Below are 12,056 nucleotides of genomic sequence, written 5' to 3' on the forward strand. Positions count from 1 at the left end.
TTTCACTTAGCGATGAAATCGCTTAGCAACGTTTTTCCCAGAATGGATTAACGTCGCTAAGCGAGGCACCACTGTACTCTCCTTTAACAGTAGACTTCTGATTTTCCATTGATCCTTATATATACCCAACTCATCATGTAACTATAGCTAAGGAACAGTGTAGAGTCGGAAGGGTATTGTAATCTATGCAACAATGTATTTCTCAGGTACAAATGTGAAGCAAAAAGCCCTTGGGCACAGAAGCAGCAAGTAAAATAAATACAGTAGTGTATTTAAAAGAAACCTAGGCAGACGAACTACACTGCCAGAAAACACATATTTCAGGATAATTTTTTTTATTTTATAAAATAAATCTGGTTACATAAGAATATAAGAGCCCTGCTGGTCCAGCTTCCTGTATCTCAAAGTGGCCCCACCAGATGCCCCTGGGAGCACACAAAACAACTAGATACCTGTCTCCTGATAACCCTCTTCTGCCTCTGGCATTTGGAGGTACCTTCCTTTTAAGCCTGGAGATTATACATCCCCATCATGGCTTGTAACCTGTGATGGACTTTTCCCCCAGAAATCTGTCCAATCCCCTTTTAAAGGCATCTAGGCAAGATGCCGTCATCACATTCTGGGGCAAACATTTCCACAGACTGACAACACACTGGGTAAAGAAATCTTGGTTGTTTTATTTTCAATCCCCTTTTTAATGATGCATAGAATCATTTTAATGATGCAAGAATTGGCCTTCTTCACTGCTGCGGCACACTGGGCTGACACTTTCATCGAGCTGTCCACCAGCACACCCAGATCTCTTTCCTGATCCATCACAGACAGCTCAGAAGGCATTAGCTGATAAATAAGGTTTTGATTTTTTTGCCCCAATGTGCATTACTTTACATCTCCTTATATTGAAACACATTTGCCATCTTGCCACCCATTCTTCCAATTTGGAGAGATCCTTCTGGAGCTCTTGATAATCCCTTCCGGTCTTCACCACCTGGAAACCGGTTAAGAAACTCAGTTCCTTAACCGCACAGAGTAGACTTTTGGTCTGGATGGGCGGGATAGAAATCCAATCAATCAATCAATCAATAAAAGTTTCATGCCATCTGCAAACTTGGCCACCTCAGTGCTTATCCCTGTCTCCAGGTCATTTATGAATAGGTTGAAAAGCACCAGTCCTGTGACAGATCCCTGGGGCACACCGCTTTTCACCTCTCTCCATTGTGAAAATTGCCCATCGACACCTACTCTCTGTTTCCTGAATCTCAACCAATTCTCAGTCCAGAAGAGGACTTGCCGTCTTATCCCCTGACTTTCTTGGCAGCCTTTAGTGAGGGATCATGTCAAACGCCTTCTGAAAATCCAGATAGACAATATCCACTGGTTCACCTGCATCCACATGCCTGTTGGCCTTTTCAAAGAACTCTAAAAGGTTTGTGAGGCAAGACTTACCCTTACAGAAGCCATGCTGATTTTCCCTCAGCAAGGCTTGTTCTTCTATGTGTTTTAAGATTTTATCTTGGATGAGACTTTCCGCCCTCTTCCCTGGAACAGACGTTAGGCTAACCGGCCTGTAGTTTCCCGGGTCTCCTGTCCTTCCCTTTTTTAAAGATTGGCATGACATCCTACCCTCTAGTCCTCTGGCACTGTGGCCCTTTTAAGGGACAAGTTGTATATTTTAGTTAAGAGATCAGCAACTTCAGTTCTCAGTTCCTTGATAACCCTTGGGTGGATGCCACCCAGTGACTTATTGGTCTTCAGTTTATCAATTAGGTCTAAAACATCCTCTCTTTTAACCTGTATCTGATTCATTAGTCAGAAGGGGCCATTTGGGCAGCATAATCTGCCCAAGACCTTCTGTTGTGAAGACAGATGTGAAGAACTCATTGAATTTCTCTGAAATCTCCAAGTCCCCCTTTACCTTCCCTGTACAGTGGTGCCCCGCATAGCCACATTAATCCGTTCCAGGAAAAACGTCGCTATCCGGAAACATCGCTATGTGGGGGGGGGGACCCCATAGGAACGCATTAAATTCCGTTTAATGCGTTTCTATGGGGACAAAACTCACCGCTAAGCGGAAATCCTCAATCCAGCCGCCATTTTCGCCGCCTCGGTAAGCGAGGAATCGGCGCGAAAACACTGTGGGCGGCCATTTTCTTCTTCCAGTGGCCATTTTGGAACCGCCGATCAGCTGTTCCAAAACATTGCAATGCGAAGATCGGTAAGCGAAATGCTCACCGATCATTGCAATGCGATGTTTACCCCATTCAGAACATCACAATGCGATCGGTTTTTCGATCGCAAAAAACGCGTCACTATGTGGATTCGTCGTTAAACAGTGTGCTCGTTAAGCGAGGCACCACTGTACCTCCCTCACTACCCAGAGGACCAGCCACTTCTCTGGCAGGTTTCCTGCTTCTAACGTATTTAAAGAAGCTTTTATTCCCCTTTGTATTGCTGGCCAAACAGTCCTCAACGTCTTTCTTTGCCTTTTGTATCATCATCTTACATTTCTTTTGCCAGAGTTTATATTCCTTTTTATTTTCCTCATTTGGAAAGGATTTCCATTTATGGAAGGACCCCCTCCTTGCCCTTCAAAGCCTCTCTAACTCTGCTCCTTAACCATGCTGACACCCTCTTGGACTTAGTTGAGCCCTTCTTTCATCGCTGTATACACACACTTCTGCTGGGCCTCTACTACTGTTGTTTTAAACAGGCTCTATGCATTCTGGAGAGATTGGATTCTTTTTACCTTCCCTTTCAACTGATTTTAACAACTTTCTGTTAAGGCACAGGATATTGATCTGAGTAAAATAACAGGGATGATTTCTAAAGAAACCAAATAACCATCATCATGCTGCAGGAAAATACCGTGGTCTTGAGATGGATTTGTTGTGTGTTTTGTTTTTCAGTATAGCAGTTGACAATGGTTTCAGCTTATTTAACTTAATTCTTGGTACTTGCACATCAAAAATTCAACTGTGGTAGAGCACTAGAGGGACACTATTTATTTAGTTGGCAAAGAAAAGGAATAGGCATTACCAAAAGCCAGATGGTTAGAGGAGCACTCAATATGTGTGGCAATTAAATCTTGTCTTGGTCATACTCTCCTCTGGAGAATAGTAGTAGTGTGTGGTCTACCTCTGTAGTGTGTGTGTGTGTGTCATATAAGAGAGACTTTTGCTCTCTGTATGCTTAATAAAATGTGTTTTTGGAATCCTTTTTTGTTAAGAAATGTACTGTACATGTTAGAGTTTTTTGTTTCTATTCATGACACAGGTATGTGAGAGACAACACCTTTATAAAGCATAAAAAATAAACAGCAACAAGACCCTCATTTTGCATTGTGCTCAGTGGGAAATTAGTTTCTGTTTACAGTGGCTTATTTTACAACAATCATCAGCAAAGCAGTAAGATTGTAAATGCAGAATTTGCTGTAGTCCACTGGTTCAGTATAAAACAGCTCCTAACTCACTTTGGTCCTCTGTATATATACCATAGTTACATATATAGGTTCACTACATGCACGTGTCTAAAATTATAGCTAAATAAAAAGATAATAATCATTGGAAATGGCTGAATACCTAAAGGAGTTATGAGTATATTCTGTGCTTTCATCATGTCCAGTTTCTGTTTAGAATTCCTTGCACAGGAAGCCAATGACATGAAATTCTGTAGCCTGTGTGAAATACCTTGGGGAAAAGGTGTGCAGCTGCTAGAACCAGAACTGGGCAAGTAAATAGAGTCACACAAACACTCACATGCAATCTAATACTAAAATAATGTTAATGTACTACCCAAGATACACCATGCCATCCATCAAGCACTGTAATAAAGTGGTCATGGAACAGTCATGCCCCAAAATCTCCCTGCCATGGAATAGTAGTTATTGGTCCATCTATTCATATGTTTTACACCCAGGTTTTCCTCACAGGAGCCCAAGGTAGATGAAGGGTGGTCCAAGCTCTTATACTATCTAATCTGGGGAGTGGAGCATCTTCACTTCTCATTGCATGGGAGCTGTTTCCCACATTGCCAGTTCATGTGGCGGCATAGCCCAAAAACCACTCTGCTCTGCTGCAGGAGGTACCTCTGTCCCTGTTGCCTGTGCCACAACATGGTCCTTTTGCAGCACTTCTGTACAGCAGGATGGATCCTCCTGGGACAATAATGGTGGGGAAATTACGCATTTGCCACCCTCAGCAATTCATCACCTGACATGGTTGCCTAACTGAGCCTTATCGTAGCTCCAGCCTTGACAAATAGTTTTTCACAAAGTAGAGTGTGAAATAGTAAATCAAGTAAACATCAGGTGTCTCACAGGATACTGTGGTAAATCTAAACTTTGCTTGAACTAAATCCAACAAATCTTCCTTCTAGCACATTGGACAGTATTCGCTGTCAGTCAAGTAAAAGTGATCTTGCAGAAAATCATTCCTAAGCATATCCTTTTCCCAATTTGAGAAAGAACCCTTGTACTCGTACCCTATAATTGTGTGTGGTAATATATGTATATATGTCAGTCTCACTACAAATTAATTACTTGTCTGGTGCTTTGGGGAGGAGTAGGTATTAAAATGCTACTGGTGGTGCTCTTAAACTTCATGTTTTCTTTGAAAGGTAATATTTTAAGCTGTTTGCCTATCCAGGGAAATTGAATAGTTTGTACAGTATATTAAGTGCTGTAGACTAATTGGGGGGGGGGGGACTATGAATATCAGCCTTGCTTCCCCACCTCACTTTTCAATAAAAATGTCCATGAATATTCAGCAGGACAAAGACAAGAAATATCTTTTAGATATGTCCATCTACTGCCTTCACATTCTTTTACAGTTAATTAGTGTATGGTGTCAAGCCTCTGAAGTGGTCAGTAGTTTTGTGTCCATTCTCAGGTAGGTAGGTAGGTAGGTAGGTAGGTAGGTAGGTAGGTAGGTAGGTAGGTAGGTAGGTAGGTAGGTAGATAGGTAGATAGATAGATAGATAGATAGATAGATAGATAGATAGATAGATAGATAGATAGATAGATAGATAGATAGATAGATAGATATTTCTTGTCCTTTTATGTCCTTATATATATATTGATGTCACTGGCTAAATTGGGGAAGTCCCTGCCTCTGGGACTTGAGAGTAGGCTGTCCTGATTCTTGATTCTCCCTCATGTTCTGCAGTCTTACTTAGTGAAGGCAACTCCCAGCTCTCATTCAGAGAGTTAACTTCCAGGCAGGAACAGGAAAGGGAACCTTGCTGAGCTGTAAGGGCTACTAGAGTTGGATCCACTTCAGACACTGCAGGAAGAGTAGCAGTTCATCAGAGCTCCAGCATGCTTATAAAAACAGTAACAATTATGACTTGTCTGCTACCTGTAGTGCAATTCTTTCCTCTGTAAATGAATCAGAGAATTCAGACCCTTGTTATCTAGCAGTACTGATTGTGTGAACAAATTCACAGGCTACGGCATACAAGATCCCCTGAATCAAGATGCATAGCCTATATTTACTGTCTGATCTACGTATCTATCAAAGATGAAAGAGTCTTGTACCATACAGTTACACATTTTATTTCTTGGATGTCCAGTAAAATAAGCTTGTTCTAAAATACCACTACCTGATATAGCAAAGACGCAGTGCTTTTCATGTGGTACTGCCTAACACCAAAAATTAAAAATAAAAACAATTAATACTGAATAGTAAAGTTTGTTCAGAAATATATGGATAAATCTCTTCTCTATTTGGAATATGGATGAAATATGTGACGAGTTAATATTCCTTGGCTGCAAATAGCAAAAGCAATTCAGCAAGTTTATTTCTAGAAGTCCTTGGAAGCAGTCATTTCTTTCCTTTGGCTCCCCCACCCCAACTTTCACCACCGTTCCATAGGGAGTAGATTAATAAAGGGAAATGCATACTGCCCTCCAGCTGGCTTCATTTTTTACTTTCTTAGTGAACTGACACTGCTGATGTGGCAGTTCCTATAACTGCTTTATTAGGCTTTGCATTGTTTTTGTCTTACTGGTTTTGCATTGTGTAGTTACTTTAATAATGTACAATTTGGCGTTGTTTTGTATTAAACAGATTGTCCCCTGGTTCTGATGTTTACGTCACTGTATCATCCATTGCCTTAGCAAGATCACAGCAGTGCCGTAACTCCCCCAGCAACTTGTCATCTTCAAGTGAAACTGGCTCTGGTGGCAGTACTTACAGACAAAAATCAATGCCTGAAGGGTAGGTGCTCATGTGTTCTTTTTCTTGCTCTTTGTGTGTATATTGCTTTTTGCTTTTAATTGGGAGACTGATACTAGCTACCAATCCTATACTAAATGTTCTAAGCTTCAATTATTCTTTCATCCCCACATAGAGAGAAAAAATTGAAAAACCCAAGTTTCTTGAACATTGGGTACAAGCGGGTTCCTTTACCAAAGGAACAGATGAAGCCATAACATGCCCACATAGATGTCAAGATGTTTGGCTCTTTCCTGTTTGTCAAGGACTGAAAAATTTGTCAGATGCCTTTGAAAGTATATATACCTGCCTTTACTAGAGTATATTGTGCAGAGTTGTACTGTAGCAAAAACTCTGATTATCATCAGGGTGCATTTGTAAGGGAGCATTAACAACCCTGCAGTCCTATCATATCTACAATGCTTGGTAAAGTTTGAATTATGTGATGTATTGGTCTTTATGTGGTCATTACATTGTTCCATCTGAACCTGCAGAAAGCATCTCTAGAACCATGTACAGTTTTGACCCCTGGAGCCCTGCCAACCACAGGCAGTAATTCACTAGATAAAGAACAGCTCCCATCAACCTGGCATCTCTTTCCCTTAATGTAATGCTGTCCTCAAGAGGGTGGGAAGCACTTTCCCATTTCGTCTCTTTTCAGACTATTTGAGAACGTTCTCCGTTACTTTCTCAAAGCTCTTTTACTTAGGCAGGAGCTTCTCTGTATAGGAATGAGCACTGGTACAATCCATCAGTATTATGGGTGGGCCTTAATGCCTGTCATCACCATCATTCCATGTAACTAATGGTCCCATCTTGACAAAGTTTTCTGGCAGGTCACTTCTGATGTCTCCGAGAATCAGAGACCTAGTTCTCGATTATCTTTCTCATCTCTTTGCATCTGAAGAATACATCTCTGATTGAAGTATTTTGTGGTAAATTATCCTCTCTAGTTATCAGGGCCTTGCTTTCAAAGCCTACTGGATATTGTAGTGACTGTAGGCTTGAGACAAGGGACATGACCTTTACAAAAGGCTACTCCGCCTGAATCAGTTTTCCTCCATTTCCCCATCCACCTCTTAACACCACTGTTTGAGGGTAAATTAAGAATGTCACAACACAAGTTGCAGTTCTTATTCAGTCTATTTTGTTGGTTTTACAGTTTCTTGTTGGTACTGCAATTTATGTCTTATTTACTGAAATGAGTCCTCCCCTAAAATATTGAGAAGAGAGATCAGTGCACTACAAATATCTTGATCAGTGAGGTACACCTACCCGGAATTGCTTCTGCTTGTGCCTGATTCCAAAACTGGGTATTTGACTTATTTATAACTGGACCCCTCATGGCACAATGGTTAAACTGCAGTACTGCAGTCAAAACTCTGCTCAGTCATAACCTACGTTTGATCCCAATAGATTCAAGTAGCCAGCTCAAGATTGACTTAGCCTTGTATCCCTCTGAGGTTGCTAAACTGAGTACCCAGCTTGCTGGAGGGGTATGTGTGTTTGGCAATCTGTTGTTGTTGTTTAGTCGTGCCCACCTGTTCGTGACCCCATGGACCAGAGCATGTTCGTAGCTTCTGTAACACTGTCCAACTATCTCATCCTCTGTCGTCCCCTTCTCCTCTTGCCCTCACACTTTCCCAACCTCAGGGGCTTTTCCAGAGAGTCTTCTCTTCTCATGAGATGGCCAAAGTATTGGAGCCTCAGGATCTGTCCTTCCAGTGAGCACTCAGGGTTGATTTCCTTTAGAATAGATAGGTTTGTTCTCCTTGCAGTCCAGGGGACTCTCAAGAGCCTCCTCCAGCACCACAATTCAAAAGCATCAATTTTTCAGTGAGCTGGACCTTCTTTATGGTCCAGCTCTCGCTTCCATACATGACTACAGGAAACGCAATAGCTTTGACTATCGGACTTTTCTTGGCAAGGTGATGTCTCTGCTTTTTAAGATGCTATCTAGGTTTGTCATTGCTTTCCTCCCAAGAAGCAGGCGTCTTTTAATTTGGTGGCTGCTGTCACCATCTGCAGTGATCATGGAGCCCAAGAAAGTAAAATCTGTCACTGCCTCCATATCTCCCCCTTCTATTTCCCAGGAGGTGATGGGACCAGTGGCCATGATCTTAGTGTTTTTGTTTGTTTTTTGATGCTGAGCTTCAGACTGTTTTTTGCACTCTCCTCTTTCACCCTGAATATCATCTGCATATCGGAGGTTGTTGATATTTCTTCCAGCACTCTTAATTCCGGTTTGGGATTCCTCTAGTTCGGCCTTTTGCATGATGTATTTTGCATATAAGTTAAATAAGCTTGGGGTACAATATACAGCCTTGTCATACTCCTTTCCCAAATTTGAACCAATCAGTTGTTCCATATCCAGTTCTAACTGTTGCTTCCTGTCCCACGTATAGGTTTCTCAGGAGATAGATAAGGTGGTCAGGTACTCCTGTTTCTTTAAGAACTTGCCATAGTTTGCTGTGGTCCACACAGTCAGAGGCTTTTGCATAGTCAATGAAGCAGAAGTAGATGTTTTTCTGGAACTCTCTGGCTTTCTTCATAATCCTGCACATGTTAGCAATTTGGTCTCTAGTTCCTCTACCCCTTTGAAATCCAGCTTGTACTTCTGGGAGTTCTCGGTCCACATAGTGCTGAAGTCTACCTTGGACGATATTGAGTATAACCTTGCTAGCGTGTGAAATGAGTGCAATTGTACAGTAGTTGGAGCATTTTTGGCACTGCCCTTCATTGGGATTGTGATGTAGACTGATCTTTTCCAATCCTCTGGCCACTGCTGAGTTTCTCAAACTTGCTGGCATAGTGAGTGTAGCACCTTAACAGCCTCATCTTTTAAGATTTTAAGTAGTTCAACTGGAATGACATCACCTCTGCTGGCCTTGTTGTTTGCCATGCTTTCTAAGGCCCACTTGACTTCCCTATCCAGGATGTCTGGCTCAAGGTCAGCAACCACATTATCTGTGTTGTCCGGGATATCCAAATCTTTCTAATCTAATTCCTCTGTGTATTCTTGCCACCTCTTCTTGATGTCTTCTGCTTCTGTTAGATCCCTCCTATTTTTGTCCTTTATCATATCCATCTTTGCACAAAATGTCCCTTTAATAGCTCCAATTTCCTTGAACATATCTCTGGTTTTTCCCTCTCTATTATTTGTATTATTTCTTTGCACCGTTCATTTAAGAAGGCCCTCTTGTCTCTCCTTGCTATTCTTTGGAAGCCAGCATTCCATTTCCTGTCACTTTCCCTATCTCCCTTGCATTTTGTTCCCTTCTCTGCTATTTGGAAGGCCTCGTTGGACAGCCACTTTGCTTTCTTGCATTTCGTTTTCTTTGGGATGGTTTTTGTTGCTGCCTCCTGTACAATATTATGAGCCTCCAGCCGTAGTTTTTCAGCCACTCTGACCACCAAATCTAGTTCCTTAAATGTGTTCTTCACTTCCAATGTGTATTCATAAGGGATTTGGTTTAGATTATACCTGACTAGCTCAGTGGTTTTTCTTACTTTCATCAGTTTAAGCTTGAATTTTGCTATAAGAATCTGATTATCAGAGCCACAGTCAGCTCCAGGTCTTGTTTTTGCTGACTGTATAGAGCTTCTTCATCTTTGGCTGCAGAGAATATAATCAATCTGATTTCAGTATTGCCCATCTGGTGATGTCCATTTGTAGAGTCACCTCTTGTGTTGTTGGAAAGCTTGTTCTCTTGACAAAACTCTATTAGCCTTTGCCTTGCTTCATTTTGAACTCCAAGGCCAAACTTACCTGTTGTTCCTTTTATCTCTTGGCTCCCTACTTTAGCATTCCAGTCCCCTATAATGAGAAGAACATCTTTCTTTGGTGTCAGTTCTAGAAGGTGTTGTAAGTCTTCATAGAATTGGTCAGTTTCAGTTTCCTCACCACTGGTGGTTGGTGCATAAACTTGGATTATTGTGATGTTGAAAAGGCTACCTTGGATTCGTATTGAAATCATTCTATCATTTTTGAGATTGTATCCCAGTACAGCAGTGCCTCGCTTAACGATTGCCCCACATTACAACAAAATTGCTGTATGACGATCTTTTTGCAATCGCAATTGCGATCGCAAAACGATGGTCCAAATGGAGGAATTTCGCTTAGTGCTGATCTGTTCCCTGCTCCGGGAACCGATTTTTGCTTTACGACGATCAAAAACAGTTGATCGTCGGGTTTTCAAAATGGCCACCGGGTGCTTAAAATGGCTCCCCGCTCTGTTTAGGGAGGGATTCCTCGCTATACAGGCAGTGAAAATGGCCGCTGTATGGAGGATCTTCGCTGGACGCTGAGTTTTTACCCCATTGGAACGGGTTTCAGTGCGTTTCAATGGGGTTTTAATTTCGTTTTACGATGTTTTCGCTTAACGGCGATTTTCCTGGAACCGATTATCGTCGTTAAGCAAGGCACCACTGTACAGTTTTTCCCACTCTTTTGTTGACTATGAGGGCTACTCCATTTCTTCTACAGGATTTTTGTCCACAATAGTAGATATGATAATCATCTGAATTGAGTTTTCCAGTTCTGGTCCATTTTAGTTCACTGACGCCCAGGATGTCAATGTTTATTCTTACCATCTCCCATTTGACCAAATCCATCTTACCGAGGTTCATAGATCTTACATTCCAGGTTCCTATGCAGTATTTTTCTTTGCAGCATTGGACTTTCCTTTCACTTCCAGACACGTCCACAGCTGAGTGTCCTTTCGGCTTTGGCCAACCGACTTCATTAGCTCTGGAGCTACTTCTCCTTATCCTCTGCTCTTCCTCAGTACTGTAGAATGTTGGACGCTTTCCAACCTGAGCAGCTCATCTTCCAGCTTCCTATCTTTTAGCCTTTTGTTTCTATCCATGGAGTTTTCTTGACCAAGATACTGGAGTGGCTTGCCAGTTCCTGCTCCAGGTGGATCGTGTTTAGTCAGAACTCTCCACTATGACTTGTCTGTCTTGGGTGTCCCTGCACGGCATAGCCCATAGCTTTTCTGAATTACTCAAGCCCCTTTGCCACGACAAGGCAGCAATCCATAAAGGGGTTGGCAATGTGTAGCCTTCATAATTAAGTATGCTTTAAGTATATAAGCATCATACTTTGCTTTATTCACCCAAACTCATAATACAACATCCTGTTACTGTAAAGTTATTCAGTGGAACTGCATTAACATTTTACTCAAACTAAATAAATGCTTCCTATCCCACTGGTTTTCGTTCGTAGCCACCACCCTTTCCTGCTTTCCAGCCCTGGATGCTATCCCAGCCCCCCAACCTTGCTCTAGATCCTATTCTCTAAATTCCCTTGCACATTAAAACAGTCAAGGAAAACACATGAACAGGCATGGGAGCATTGTGGAGGTCAACTTGAAATTCCTGTTCACACTTATACAGCACTTCAATAGGAAACAAATGAAAAAAAGACTGTGAGTGAAGGCCAAAAAGTTTTTTCCCCTTAAAATGAAAAGAGTAGTAGAAAAAAAGAGAAAGAAAATACATTTATTTATCTAGAGAATTGCAATCCTATATGTTTCCCCCAGAATAAAATACACCAAACAGCATGACTTGCTAATTAGTTGTAAGGCAGCAGAAGAATGATTTTAATTTTTTTTTTTTTTACAATATTTTCTTCAGCCTGTGACTCCTCAGAACTGTTCCGGACCATTGGCAAAGGCAACCCTTTCCTCTGCCAATGAGCAGCCTCCAGATAAAAAATTAGGGGCCAAGGAGATAAGGAAATCTTTTCTCCCAGTTTGTGGCACAACTCTAATGCAGCATGTGCTGTATTTGTCAGGATGCCCTGAATAAAATCTAGTGCAGGAATCTGCATCTGTGGATTGA

General features: G+C 41.7%; 1 protein-coding gene across 3 annotated transcripts in view; it reads left to right on the forward strand.

The window, feature by feature from the left end:
* The window catches only part of SIPA1L1 (signal induced proliferation associated 1 like 1), a 220,098-nt gene that overhangs the window by 150,430 nt on the left and 57,612 nt on the right, over positions 1-12,056 (forward strand). For all 3 annotated transcript variants that reach the window (XM_020788485.3, XM_020788490.3, XM_020788486.3), the window contains one exon: positions 6,066-6,215. In XM_020788485.3, coding sequence (XP_020644144.3) covers positions 6,066-6,215 — 150 coding nt within the window. The remainder of the gene's footprint in view (positions 1-6,065; positions 6,216-12,056) is intronic.

This window comes from Pogona vitticeps, chromosome 1, assembly GCF_051106095.1.
Source record: "Pogona vitticeps strain Pit_001003342236 chromosome 1, PviZW2.1, whole genome shotgun sequence".
In the NCBI taxonomy this organism is placed as follows: Eukaryota; Metazoa; Chordata; class Lepidosauria; order Squamata; family Agamidae; genus Pogona; species Pogona vitticeps.